Below are 14,091 nucleotides of genomic sequence, written 5' to 3' on the forward strand. Positions count from 1 at the left end.
ACTGTGATTGAAGAGGAACGTCCGAGCAAACTCTCTATTAGACAAAAACTCAACCAACTTTGCAAACAGCCTGATTAACCTGTCGTCTACCCTTGCAATGCAAGGATCCTCTCCGCGGCTCGCTCCGCAACGACGGTGATATAAGCCGAGGGATTCGTGCTGATCATACCAGGGAAGATACTAGCATCGACCACAAACAGGTTATCCATACCGTACACCTTCGTATTAAGGTCGACAACACTGGAACCTCCGTCACGTCCGTCATCGGGACCCATTTTGCAAGATCCCATCCAGTGGTTGCTGCCCCTGCCGGTCTTAGCCATCGAGTTCACGTGCTCGGCCATGGAGACATTCGCCTTGGGGTACGCCCATGTCAGGCCCTGAATGGTGCTCAGCGAATCACGGAGTCGCTCCAGACCCGCGATCACGGCGTCTGTGTCGTTGTCATCTTGCAGCCAGGGAAGGGTGCTAACGACCGTGTTGAGGGCGGAGGTGATGGTCAGTTTGCCGCGGGAGGTCTGGCCTCGTCCAACGTATTGGGAGATGGAGATCGTATGGCCGTCAGCGACATTATGGCTTCCCTCGACGCGGGCCTGGTACTGCAGTTGTCGGGTTACGTTGTCGCTTCCGGTGACTTGGTCGAAGAAGACAGGGTTGACGTTGGGGGCGGATTGGGCGAGGGGACCAGTGCGGTTGACTAACGTCACTTTGTCAGCGATTTCGTTTTATAGAAAGGAGGGTCATCAGGGGGATGTACCAAGGTAGCTCTGTGCGTCAGCCTCGATAGGGTCATCGTAGGCGGCATAGTAGTCGTAGAAAACGACATCAGGGTGCTGGACGACGATTTCTGTCTGCATACTCGGTCAGCTTTTCTCCCACCCTGAAAGAGACCTTGTGAGGGACAGGGTGCATGGAGCAGCACGTACGTTAGGGTGATCCATCAAGTTCTCGCCAACAGGAAGGTTGATCCACTGGTCTTCAGAAATCATGGTCTCTCCATCAGAGGCAGAGCCATTGACGATGGCGAGCTGGTCTTCAGGGCCAATTCCGCCTGTATGTTTGATTAGCATATATCAAGGCCATGATTCCAGGTTGGGAAATGCGAAAACATACTCCTGAAAAGAATCTTGGGGGTTCCAAAAGCGCCAGCACTGAGAATGACTCTTCCTCCCTCATTCAGCTGCAAGCTGCCCTCGTATCCGCCATCGTTGAACGGCTCGACCTCCACGCCGGTTACAGTAGCTCCATCACGCACAACGCGCCTCACGACGGTGTTCACCCACAGGTCAAAGTTAGGGCGCTGGTACGCATCAAGCAAGTACGTGGCCATGGGCCCGTTGCGCTGTCCATGGCTGAACATGTACGGGCTGTATCCGACGCTCTTGTACTTTTCTTCCGGCTCATCGTTGAATGTCGTTCCCTTCCAGCCAGAGGCAAGAAGACCGTTCATGATCACGCTGGGGCCCTCGGCGAGGTAGAGTCTGTTGTCGGTAGATGGGGTCGTGGTGCCTGGGATACGCGTGAAGACCCTCGTCACAGCATCTCTGACGTCGTCGTACTTCCAAGTCTCCGGGAACGATTCGTCAAAGTCCTTGCTGTAAGGCTTCCACCAGAGACCTGAGTTAACTGCCGTGCCGCCGCCAACGAGGCATCCGGCCATCTGGTCATTATCGGGGCAGGCAATGCCATCGCTGTTCTTCCAGATCTCGTTGCACAGACCGGGCACGTCGAAACGGGTCAGATCAGTGCCGTTAAGCCAGTCTGGCTTCATGGTGCCGTTCCAGAGTCCGATAGAGGGTGGGCCCTTTTCGATAAGCAGGGTCTTTGCACCCGCTTCGCTGAGTCGGTCGGCAAGGACCATTCCAGCAGGACCAGAGCCCACGATGATGTAGTCGTACGTGACGTTTGTAGGGACAGGCACGCCTGGGGTCGTCCCGTTCCCATTATCACCACCGCCGCCACCATCAGTACCGCAAGTCCCGTCGACGACGTTGGTCGCGAGCGCAGCCCATGTCTCGTAGTTGGAGGTTGCAGCGTCGCCGCTCAGCTTTCCTACCCAGATCCCCTGCGCCTCGTGCTGGACCAGACTCAGGTCATCCGGGCAGTCCGCGTTCGTGGGAGACTCCTCGGCCTGCGCCCAGGCGAGGATCAGCTGCCCAGCACTTGTCGTGGCGCTACCGGAGACGCCCTCGTGGTCCCAGCGGAGACACTCTTCGCAACGGAAGAGGACCTCGAACTTGTCGGCAGTGACGGTCGACGAGATCTGAGTGAGGGTCGCGTTGCCGCTGTAGACTGAGGGCATAGCGTAACCGGAGGAGAAGCGGAAGGAGGTCAAGACGGTGTCGTCCTGCGCGTAGGCGACGAGCAACAGGTTACTGTTCATCGAGGAGCCCATAGAGAGACCGCACCAGCCGGTGAACTCGCTCGTGCTAGATGAGCTGCAGGACTGCCGATCTGTCAGCATCTCTGCCCTTCTATTTCGCATCCTGCGACATTGTCAACCGGGCAGAACAGGATGACGCACCAGGTATCCGATGAACTCTGTAGCATCCGTATCAAGCGCATCCTCAGGGAGGGAGACACCGAAGGTGAACCCGGCCGACGACGAGCTCGCCTCGACAGTCCAGGTGTCGAAGACGATCCCGGTGTCGGGGTCTGTGTAAACAGTTGGGTCTCCAGACTGGGCGAAGCATGGCTGGAGGACTGAATCGCTCTGCTGTTAATATCAATCCAATTGAGGGTTAGGGCTTAGACATACCAGAACCAGCCGCCACCAGGGCAGCGAATGAACGAAGGAATGAATGCATGTCGGAGACAGGGGGTTTAAAGAGAAGGTAAAAGAAACGAAGGAAGGGAGGCAATCGTCACCAGGACGAGCAAAACAAAGTGAACTGCAACCTTGGCAAAGAGCAATTGCAGATAGTGAGCATCCCTGGTCGAGCGCATGGGTTGGAGGAATATATAGCTGGCCGACGGTGAGCAGTGACCATTCCGAGCAGCCTCAACCTGCAACAACAAACCCACCGCAAATGAAACGGGCACATTTAAGCACCCGCTTGATTTCCATATCGTCCCAGGAAAGGAGCGATCCCCTTCGGCATATTGCACGGCAAGCAGGGCTGCGAGTGCAGGCCTCTCCAACTCCAGACGCCAAGACCGCAGGGTGTCGCACCTTAACCGGGCCTGTCTCATCTTAAGAGCCGTCTCTAATTAGGTTCATTCCGCGGCGAATACGGTTCTGGAATCATGACGGGTTTCCCAGCTAGGGTTGTTTTATGTTGAGCTTGGGTTGGGTCCGGCGTCTCTATGCGAAACGGCTCTTATGGACCGTGCCCCGAGTCGGGCGGGTGGGCGACGATCACTTCAGAATAAATTAAAGCCCATCCAGGAGAGAGCGAATAAGGGGCGTTTGATTACGGATAAGAGGCTAGGCTCATACAGGGTGGACTGCTGGTTAAGTAGTGATGAATGTTAAAACGATGGAGTGATAGAGCAAGAAATATGTACAGGAAAAGCCAGATATCATGCGTGCTATGCTCCCAAAAATAAAAACTAAAAATGATACAGATACCCAGACTATGCAAAGAGGAAGACGACGGGATAGATGAAGGGTGGGATGTTGCTAATGTACAGCGTACTCGATTGTGCCAAGTGGTGCGGGCGGTGGGGATCGCTCTCGGCGCCTCAGCATTACCGTCGGTGTCGGTGTTGCTGTCACTGTGATTTCGGTGATTGCTGCATGGGAGGATGGGGCCCGAACTGGATCTATCGGCGACTCGTAGTGAGTCTGGTCGTGGCCCACGTAGAGCAGAGGCACTGTGAGAAGCCGAGACCTGGCGCCAAGGCTAGGGTGGGTGGGGATGCTCATGTCCATATTTGAAACGGACGAGGCTAATCATCAACCTTCCCTGACCGGTCACGGCTTCTTATAGCCATACCGCCGGTGGTTGTCTGCAATCCACCATTCGGCCATATGTGCAGCGTCGCGTGCCCAACGCACGACCTCTGGCTCCCAAGGTGCATCTTCGGGATGCGGACGAGACGGCGTGATCGTGATGGGAGGCGGAGGAGGGCCGCCGCCTGGAGGGGGAGGGTGGTGAGGGTGATGCCCGGGGGGAGGTGGAGGAGGAGGGTGTTTGAAGAATTCATGACCATCGCGCTCGACGGGCTCTTCGTCATGCTCTTCGGGAGTATTGCTCTTGTCATCCCGATACTCGCGCCAAAGCGTATCCATGAGATCGAAGAAGCTGAAGCTCGTCAACGGCTTCGTCTCCTGGGGATCCTTTTCGATGTCGGTGAACCGCCACTCGACGTCGTCGATGAGCGGGACGACTATGCGCCACTGAGGCCGTGCGGCCGACCGGACGGCGAGCCACGACCCGCCAGTATTCATGACGCTGAACTGCCAGTCCTGCATGCCGTTTGCCTCTTGGAAGAGTGGGCGGATGAGAGATTGGCCCTCGTAGAGCCCGCGGATGTCCCGTGCCGCTTGTGTGGAGTTGGGGCCAAGAGAAGAGGATTCGATCAGTAGGTCGATGATGGTGGGGACGATCTGAAGGGAAATGACAGGGTCCTTCACTTCGATAGATGGTAGTTTCGGGTGCGCCAAAACGATGGGGACGTGGAAGGAGCCAATGTGCGGGTTGCTGTAGGGCGTAATCCCGCCGTCGTTGGGGAGGGAGAGGCCGTGGTCGCCCGCCATCACGAGGAGGGTCTCATTACGGACGCCTTTTTCCTCCAGGATATCGAGGATCTGAGCGATCCAGCGGTCTGCAAACCCGATCGTATTCAGATACTTGTTCATATCGTTGTTCTTGCCCTTGAAGGACGGGCCCATGATGTTCTCGTAGTTGTCGTCCGGCATGCCCCAGGGGTGGTGCGTTGTTCCGGTGAGATGGGCGAGGAAGAGACGCTTATTGTTCTCCTCCGCGTCGTCGAAGGCGTCACGGATGTACTCCTTCAGCTCTGTATCCGGGTAGCCATAGTAGTTGACCTCTTTCGACTTGACCGGGTAGTGCTTTGCACCCGGGTTCTCTATGCGCTCTTTGGTATAGATATCTCGGAAGCCCAATCGTGGCGTCAGGAGATCCTGATGGTCATAGGTGTCTGTGACCGACTGCATCCAGATCGACTCCCATGGCCAGGTGCGGTAATCCGAGCCGTTGGTGATGTCGGCCTGGTGGCTGAGTGCATTGACGACGTGCGGCATGCACGGGTTGTACAAGTGATACTTGTACTCGCGGTTAAAGTCGGCGACAAGCGGTGAGATCCCACACACCGTTCCGGCCACCGATTTGATGGTATATGTCCCTGTCGTGAAGGCGTTGCTGGCGCTGATCCCGCCGTACGATTTACGCTCGCCGTCGCGGTACTGGTCAAAGCCAGAGTCGAACCCAGTCAGATACTCGGCCGTGCGAGTGAGGTTGGCCACTGTTCGTACAGCACTCTCTGGCATTTCCTTTCCGTCAAACGAGTCCACGATCTTATTCCACATGAAGGAGCCGTTGCGCAGAGGAAAGACATCGCCTCGCGTGCTCTCGAGTTTGAGGAGGATGACATGCTTGATGTTCACCTCGCCGCTGGCCAGGACGTCCTTTAGTTCGTCCAGGACCGGTGCCTGGAGGTTCGACAGATGCAGCGGGTCTTGCGACGGAGTATAATGCTCGCGCTTGTTGTGCCAGTCCCTGAACCCAGGCAGTGTCTCCTCCGGCATCCAGTCCCAGTTGGGGGGCTTGCCAAGCGACGTCTTACCCTCAAGCCAGGCGTAGTCGGGGATATTCCCCGCCTGCTCGCCCAACGTTGGACGGTGCATTCCAGCAAACGGCGTCATCGGAAGGGCGCTGGAGAGGAAAATATACGACGGGTACGGTGGCCGCACGCTACGCAGGAGGCCCAGACAAAGCAATGGCAACCAGACCACCAGCCGTTTGATGAGCGATATGCGCTGCGGCGGCCTCTGGGAATAATCCGAATATTCATCCTCCTCGTCGCTCTTGTAGTCGTGATAATCCTCGACGGCGATCTGCTCGTAGACGTCCGGGTCGGGCAGCGTCTCGCTGCCGAGCCGCCTGCGCCAGATCCGCGACGACAGGCTGGCAGCGCGGGTGAACAGCGGTCTAAACAGGATCTTGAACGGCTCGGCGAGTATATGCAATACGCCGCCGACGAGCCGGTGCAGGAAAGGGGCAACAAGCCAGGCGATGACCGTCATGATCGCCTCGACGATCAAGAATCCGGTCAAGCCCGTGAGCAGAGTGCGGATCGCCGCCGCATCACGGTGGAACGATTTCGCCTGTCGCCAATTGATCTCAGCACCGGCGGTGACGAAGAACGAGATATTGGCCGAGGCCATTCCGGACATGGTCAGACTAACACAAACAACATAATTAGCCACGCAGTTATCTCTGAAGCAGAAACCAAGTACCTAAACGGAATCACGACCAGCGCCGCCAGAGCGTCCAGCCATCGCCACGGGAATTTTTGGGTGCAGATCCGGATCAGAAGAGTGCACGCGACATCCTGCGTAAAAAAGGTGACCCCCCAAAGCAGGAACTTGTCGGCGGGGAGGGAATGCAGATGCGCGTAGAGATGCAGCGATTTGGCAGAGAAGAGTGCGAGCAAGCTCAGCGTAAAGAAGAAACGCCGGGTCCAGTCCCAGAAGACATCGAAGAAGGCAGCAGGCGACGACCGCAGACGGTTCCAGACGGAGATGCAGCTGCGATAGAGCTTGAGTTGGTGTACGGTTCTCATCTTGTCGCCGCCCGGGATGAGTGCCGCCGCTCAGTGCATATTTGAACGACCAAGGGAAGGGAAGGGAAAGCAAAGCAAGAGAAAGAAGGAGAAGGAAAGAGGAACCGATGGAGAAAATCGAGTAGGAACGATGAAAAACGATAAGGGTCGAGGTGTTGGAGACGAGTGGTGAACGTGGCAGAGATGCAGGTCAAAAAGACTTAACAAAGAGTAGACGACTCCACATGGAGGCGCAATGCTAGCGCTGGGCGTAGTGCAAACCGCGGCCAAAAAGCCCGTTTGGGTGTTTCAGAGCGATTTACCTTACATAAATTGGGCTATTGGACCCTGGACCCGCTGCCATTTATAGCTCAATTGACCATGATCCGTACACAAAGTACAAGTACAACAGAAGTAGAGGCCAGCTTGTGTTCTGCCAGTTGCCGCGTGGGACTGGTGCAGAGTCCAACTGTTCGCTTGCCGCTTCCAGGGCCTCCTCTTATGACCGCCCTCGTCCATAGAAGACTTTTTGCCTCCCCCAGAATAACGTGACCACCTTCTCTTTCTAGATAGCGGTCGAGCCCGACTGAGACCGCTAGAGGGTCCAGCGTTTCCACCAATCAGCGGGCGGCAGTCTGAGCCTCGACGGCGGAGCTCCCGAGGTTCCTTCCCAATCCTTCCTGGGCGACGAGACCGCACCACCAGGGCGCTGATGGAACGAACGGGACCCGACTATGGGAAACAGTGGGAAAACAATGGGAAGCTGAGCAGAAAGAGTGTAACTAGGGATCATTATGAATGATCATGATGTCAGAATGGGGTCGTCTTATTCGCAACCGTGGGTGGGCAGCTGAGCAACCGACCCTTGACGCGATTTAAGCGTTTCGTTGTTGGACCGCAACTGCTCCACTGGGTCCGGCCACACAAGATTTTGCCAAGGCAGCAACTGAATGACACCACTCGAGCCCCTATAAACTAAAAAATCTGCGGCAGTACTGCGGAGAAAACTAAGCGATCGGCCGTCTGCGCCCATCTCGGCGCAGCCGGATCGCTTTTTGCCAAGGCGACTTTCATAGTGATGTTTTGAACAGCCAGAAGCTTCAAACTGAAACAAGCCCTAGAATGTCGATCGAAATCGCTTCGACGACATATTTAAGATATATTTGGAACCTGAGTAGAATATGGAAGCCTGAAAAATTCTTCGAACCCACATGTCTCACCAGTCGGCTTCAAGCTAGCACTGCCGCTACTCCTGAGTCATCCTAGCATCCTGAATTGGCTCCTTCCTAATAGCTATACGAGCGGCCAACCAATGACCGCGCTGACCGCCAAAGACCAGGTCGTCGCTTGCCTAAACTACCCTGAACTAAGTCTAATGAGTGCAACTGCTCAGCGCCGCCTGGACGCCCTGGCCCCCTGGAGATACCACCCCCCGGCCGCCACTGCCACGCTCAGCCCCAGCAGCAGTGTTGACTTGCTGACCGGCCATACCTCTTCCACGTGTCCGATCCTCGTCTCATTCTTGCCGACAAACTTCATGGTTTCCTCGTCGACAATGTAGTCTGTCCATCGCACCCGCGACAGCGCCTGCTGGTACTCGACCACCGTGCCGGGCCAGTTGTTCGTGATCCGGCCGTCGGCCGTTTTGTACCAGCTGTTGCACGCCGGGTCGGCGAAGTTGCTCTTCCCCAGGCGTTTCTGGATGTCCGCGTTGAAGGCCCGGACGATCTCTGTCTTGGGCTGGATCGCCAGTGATACGCCGGCCTCTTTGGCACGGATGACCGGGTCGATCAGTGCGGCGAGGTAGCGGCTTTGCGCTTCGATCATCAGAATGATCGAGTTGTGGCCCAGGTTCGTGTTGGGTCCGTACAGCAGCCCGAAGTTCGGCATCTCCTCGACCGTCACGCCGTAGTAGGCCGTCGCGCCGCCGTCCCAGATCTCGGCCAGGTCGCGTCCGCCTGCGCCGTACACTTTGATCGGGTGCAGGAACTCAACCGTGCGGAAACCGGTTGCGTATACGATGAGGTCAAAGTCAGTTGTCTCGCCATCGGCGGTCTGGATCCCCGTCTCGGTGATGCGCTGGATGTTGCGCGTGTCCAGCTTGACGTTCTCCCGGCCCAGCGCTGGGTAGTAGTCATCAGAGGCCAAGATCCGGCGGCAACCGGGTGGATAGCTGGGTGTGAGAACATCCCACAATTCCGGCTTTGAGGGAAGGCCCTTCTTGATATGCCCGATGCAGAGCTCCCGGACTTCTTGCGAGTTTTTGGCGTCCGACTTGACGATGAAGTCGTGGCTCATCTCGCGGTAGAGCATCATGAACGAGCGCTTGCAGTTTCGGAAGAACGGGAAAGAGAGCAATGCTTTCTGCGCCGGGTGCACAGGCTTGTCGTCTCGGGGGATGATCCATTGCGGAGTCCGCTGGTAGACCGTCAGATGCGACGCTGTTTTTGCGACTTCTGGTACGATCTGAGTCGCAGTCGCACCTGTCAAGTTCAATCAGCATCTATTCTGTCTACCAAAATAATTGACCCAAAAAATCCCACTCGACTGAGCATACCGTTCCCGATCACAGCGATCCTCTTCCCCTTGAAATCGTACGTCCAGTCCCATCGCGCCGAATGCATACTCTTCCCCTTGAATTCATTCATCCCGTCGATATTTGGCCAGGCCGGCTGATTCAGCTGTCCGACACCTGAAATGAGCACATTTGCCGACAGTTCGTATCCCTCCTGGAACTGGGCATCTTTCGCGCCGGACACAGACACCTTGATCTTCCATTTCCGGGCCTCGTCGTCCCATCGCGCCTCCTCGACGGTCGAATTGAATCTGATGTGCGGGTAGAGACCGTACTTCCCAGCAATGCCGGTGAGATAGTGCAGAATTTCCTCCTGGCCCGGGTATTCGCGTGTCCAAGTAGACCGCTGCTCAAAGGAATAGCTGTATAGGGCACTCCAGACTGCGAAGCCAATTATTACCAATCATCAGATATAGGACAAGCTACGGCGTACCATCGCAAGCACAGCCAGGATATTTATTATCGTTCCAGGTACCCCCGACCGAGCTGCCCTTCTCTAGGATGACAAAGTTGCGGTGGTTGCGACGGAGAAGGTCAATGGCCATGCACATTCCTGGCGTCAGATATCAGCAACACAGCACCGTCAGGATCAAGGATGCCAAACAGGCGACAAACCCGAAATCCCCGCCCCAATAATCGCAACGGTCGACTGCGTATAGTCCGTATTACCGACCGGTTGATTGATGGTTGCGCTACCCATCTTGGAAGTCTCCACACGGGGTGTAGTGTAGTATTGTATAGTGTACTGTTGTTAAGCAAACAATCTAGATCGTCTGAATGGTGAGACAGCGTTGGATAAAAATCTAGGGATGCGCTCGAAGGAAGCGGACCGGGAGCGCCAGCGTTCAACGAATCTGGAGTACCTTTCCCCGCCTTTCGGACGGACCGACCTCGGCTGAACCTGGGGAGCGAGGGGAGCTCTAGCCGACAGGGGTTGTGCATCGTGCAGCGATCAGCCTATGAGGGTAGAGAAGGCAGCTTGTCGCTTTAACCACTGCGTTGGGTGGGTAGTACTGCCTGCCCTGGCGCATCTAGTGTGTGTGTCGTGATCAGTGAAAGGTTGTAGTGGCAACCTTATCTACTGCAAGTCACATCAGGTGAGCCAGGCATTAAGACCATGTGACCCCAAGGGTAGCTAGTACCTACAGCTGCATAAAAAGTCCACTGCTCTAAACAATAACTGCAAAGGCGGGAACGACTGGTTCGCTGGCCATCGGAAATACATAGAGGACCACTAAAATTCGCGCTCTTGCTACGCATGTTCGGGCCCTGGCTAGGCGCCGAATGACTGGTGAGAGTCGAATATCTGGTCATCAGACATTGAAAAATGAGAACAGCATTATTAGCAGTGACCCCGAGCATATCAGGCCAATTTTTGTGAAATGTATTAGCATTGGTCCAATTCTATTAGCTTAATCAGGCCTGCCAGACGAAGGCGCCTTACACCTCGGCTCCCCTAGGCTGTAGTGCCGGCACCCGGCTGGATCAATAGGCCAGCTTGTCGGGCAGGGTTGCGACGAATTTCTGTCTCGATGGGTTATAATCCAGGATTTGGAGGTGCCAGCGCGATGCTTGAGTTACGAAAATATCGGGGTGAACGATGTGCATATAATACATAAATGAGCCGAAGCTATTGCATGCTAAAACACCTAAGCCTGGCTGCGAAGGTACGGAATGCCCGTCAACCTGAATGCCCTCTCGTTCAATACCGGCTCCATTACCGGCTTGAATCGGTTATACGGACACTCCTTCCCATCCCTCGTCGCAACGTTCGATCCCGTGTGATTCGCATTCGGCCAATGCGTCGTGCCGAGCCGATTCTCAAATGACTCCTTCTTCCGCACCAGATCCTCCTGACTCGCGTCGGCAACTGGCATGTAGCAGGTGTATATGCAGAACCTCGGCGTTTGACCCTTGGGGCTCAGATTATAATGCGGGGTGCGGGAGTCCCAGAGGAGGATATCGCCTGGTTCCGCGCAGACCTTGACCCACTCGCAGTTGTGGTCCGCGAGCCATTTCATGCCTGTCTCGGTGAACCCGTACCATTCGGGCGTCCAGGCGGGGATGCGCTCCTCAGCGCGGATTACCGGGTCACTGTGGAATTCGTCGGAGAGAAGATGCGCGCCGCGGCAGACGATCAGACCGCCGTCGTTGGGGCCGTTTGGGAGGAGGTTGACGAGTCCTTGGAGGCAGCGAAAGTCGGGCTTGTCGGGGTCTTGGTCTTGGTGTGGCCAAGGTTTGTTTGGTGGAAGGTCAGTGCGGCTGGATGGGCACCTGTTAGCATAGAGTTTGGTGGACTGAGGAGCTTTAGAGGCATACTTTGGGAAGCCAAAGTTGACTGCGTCGAAGGAGACGATGAGGTCTTTATTATTGTAGACTTTCTCAAAAGCCTCGACGACGCCGGGCTCGCTGCGGACGTCCCAGACGAACTTTTCGTGGGCAACGCTGTAGTGCATGCACATACCTTTCTCGTTGATGAGGGGAAGACGGTCTTTGTGGACCGTAGACGGGTCATTTCGGTCGTAGCCAAGGTTGCTGTTTCGTCAGTTGTGTTGGTGAATGCGGGTACGAGGAGGCGCCTTACAAGCCCTCCAGCCATGAGTGCATCTCGTCGGCATATTTGAGAGCCCGTTCTCTGGGAATGGCTCCTTTCACAACGGCGAAACCGTCTCGTGCGAGATCATCGCGAAAGTCTCCAAACTTAGGGTCTCTGCCATCCAGGCGCATGCGGACATTGTCCTTGGTAATGGTGACAGATTCGGTGACTGTGGCGGTAGACATGCTGGATATGTTTAATGGCGGTCTTCACAGCAATACATCGACTTGAAGCGAAGCATTTGCGCAGTTTATACCACAATTGCAATGACTGGTAATACGTAGTATAGTCATCTGGGTTGACGCCCACCGCCCACATTTCCGTAACGCCCACTCACCGGAATGTGGAGGATGATGGTGGAGGTGGAGGTGGAGGGAAGGCACCAAGTGGGCGAAGCTGGTCAAAAGTTGGCGTTATCACGAGGATCACGAGAAGTGATCCAGTCTAGTATCTTGTCACATTATGGAACCTAGCCGTCCTTTCCGCATTGTTATCGTCGGCGGAGGTATAGCGGGCCTTACGGCTGCTATAGCGCTTCGCGCTTGCAACAGACGGATTATTGTGCTCGAACAATCAAGACTCAATACGGAGATTGGCGCCTTGATTTCGCTCCAGCCGAACGCGAGTAGGATCGTATATGAGACATTTGGGCTAGGGAAAGTGCTAGAAGGGGCGCGGGGCATGGTGGATGAGGGATTTCGTGTTTACTCAACAGATGGAGAGCTAGTCAACGAGGTCCCTCTAACAACGAACGAATATGGAGCGAGTCGGATAGCCTATCATCGAAGAGACCTACATGATGCGCTGAAAAGAGCCGCACTGGCGACCGATAGGGAAGGCCAGGCGGTCGAGATCAGAGTCTCGTCTCGCGTGGTTCACTGTGATCCTATTAATGGGACTGTAGAGACTGAGAAAGGCGAGAAGATAGGAGGCGATGTCATCATAGGAGCCGATGGCATGTAAGTACAAGTCCCCCTTCGCGTTCAGACTGACAGTAAGCAGACATAGTGTTCTTCGAAAATATGTCCTGGAGGACGAGATTACCCCATTGCCAACAGGCCATTCCGGTATGACCTAACTCTAAAAAGGTGTTTTGCAATAGCTAACGGCTGTAGCGTACCGCCTCATGGTAAGGGTGTCCGTGATACATTGAATCATGCTCACAAGACAGATCCCTTCAGACATCCTCGAAGAGCAAGAACCAGAATTCTGCAGTAAGATCAACCCTAGAAGTCCCTTCACGTCGATGATGGTAGCACATGACTGCCGTCTGATCATGGGCCCTGGCCGGCAAGGCGAAGTCTTCGGGATTGTTGCCCTACTCCCTGATGGTACGTGCAAGCTCTTAATGAATGAACTACCAGGCGCTGACAGTCGGCAGAGCGGATGAATGAGGATCCCAACGCGAAACAATCCTGGGTCTCGGAAGGTAGTCTAGAAAAGATGCTAGACACATTTTCTGAGTTCCCTGACTGGATCATCAGCATTTTCAAGTAAGCTTGTGTCGACTGTCATGAGCGCGGGCTAACTCGCTCAGGCATTCGCGGGACCTCGGATTATGGCAGTTGCACGACATCGTAAGGACTTCACCGCCTGATACCGAGTTTGTACTGATTCGCTTGGTGGTAGAACCCTCTTCGCACTTGGTACCGCGGCCGAGTTCTCCTCATTGGAGACGCGGCTCATGCGATGCTACCAACCCAAGGGCAAGGAGCGAGTCAGGCAATTGAGGACGCCGAGGCACTGGGTGCTTTTTTTGCAGAACAGGCTGACAGCCCTTCTGGTGAAGAGATCGGCCGAATTTTCGAAGTAGTATGATCCCGCTGAAGCCTTGCTCTAGTCTTACGATTTGCAGGACGTTTTCCGTAGCCGACACAACCGCGCGGGCCTGATCCAAGCCTATAGCCGGCAGGCAGCAAAACCGGGTACTGCTAAAGGCGCGAAAACAGTCACAATGTAGGCACCGCTCTTGGCGTCGTCAACACGGACTAATCAGACTGTATAGGAAACCCGACGAATTCATGACGTTTAACTGCAAGTATCACGGGGCGAAGGATTGGCTACGGCGACAGACAGCCTCCGCAGCGTAAGGTCACTCAATGATGATGTATCTTGCGGTAGAAAAATGTGTTGCGGTGACTTTTGTAGTCTGGTAATGTCAGCCTGCGCGACTGGGCCATCTGCGCGTACT

The 14,091-nt window shown here is 55.3% G+C and overlaps 5 protein-coding genes across 5 annotated transcripts, besides 1 other annotated feature; 1 reads left to right on the forward strand and 4 right to left on the reverse strand.

Moving 5' to 3' along the window:
- Window positions 1-14,091: part of a sequence feature (contig 1.123 816..128436(-1)) that runs on past both edges of the window.
- On the reverse strand, window positions 87-2,807 carry ANIA_07230 (cellobiose dehydrogenase cdh-1; the record flags this gene model as incomplete). The annotated part of the gene is made up of 6 exons (XM_675407.1): window positions 87-697; window positions 758-851; window positions 927-1,051; window positions 1,114-2,446; window positions 2,525-2,655; window positions 2,759-2,807. 6 exons carry the CDS (start codon window positions 2,805-2,807, stop codon window positions 87-89), a joined length of 2,343 nt encoding a protein of 780 aa, XP_680499.1.
- On the reverse strand, window positions 3,898-6,750 carry ANIA_07229 (sulfatase domain protein; the record flags this gene model as incomplete). The annotated part of the gene is made up of 2 exons (XM_675406.2): window positions 3,898-6,368; window positions 6,425-6,750. The coding sequence occupies 2 exons, from the start codon at window positions 6,748-6,750 to the stop codon at window positions 3,917-3,919; spliced, it is 2,778 nt and encodes a 925-aa protein (XP_680498.1). The 3' UTR covers window positions 3,898-3,916.
- Window positions 8,119-10,004, reverse strand: ANIA_07228 (flavin-containing monooxygenase; the record flags this gene model as incomplete). The annotated part of the gene is made up of 4 exons (XM_675405.1): window positions 8,119-9,212; window positions 9,287-9,685; window positions 9,738-9,857; window positions 9,920-10,004. 4 exons carry the CDS (start codon window positions 10,002-10,004, stop codon window positions 8,119-8,121), a joined length of 1,698 nt encoding a protein of 565 aa, XP_680497.1.
- On the reverse strand, window positions 10,954-12,583 carry ANIA_07227 (uncharacterized protein; the record flags this gene model as incomplete). The annotated part of the gene is made up of 5 exons (XM_050611897.1): window positions 10,954-11,566; window positions 11,624-11,839; window positions 11,889-12,086; window positions 12,238-12,344; window positions 12,422-12,583. 5 exons carry the CDS (start codon window positions 12,581-12,583, stop codon window positions 10,954-10,956), a joined length of 1,296 nt encoding a protein of 431 aa, XP_050467870.1.
- On the forward strand, window positions 12,853-13,860 carry ANIA_10916 (FAD-dependent monooxygenase; the record flags this gene model as incomplete). The annotated part of the gene is made up of 6 exons (XM_050611898.1): window positions 12,853-12,967; window positions 13,082-13,231; window positions 13,282-13,393; window positions 13,438-13,477; window positions 13,530-13,712; window positions 13,756-13,860. The coding sequence occupies 6 exons, from the start codon at window positions 12,853-12,855 to the stop codon at window positions 13,858-13,860; spliced, it is 705 nt and encodes a 234-aa protein (XP_050467871.1).

Source organism: Aspergillus nidulans, chromosome IV (genome assembly GCF_000011425.1).
Source record: "Aspergillus nidulans FGSC A4 chromosome IV".
NCBI lineage: Eukaryota > Fungi > Ascomycota > Eurotiomycetes > Eurotiales > Aspergillaceae > Aspergillus > Aspergillus nidulans.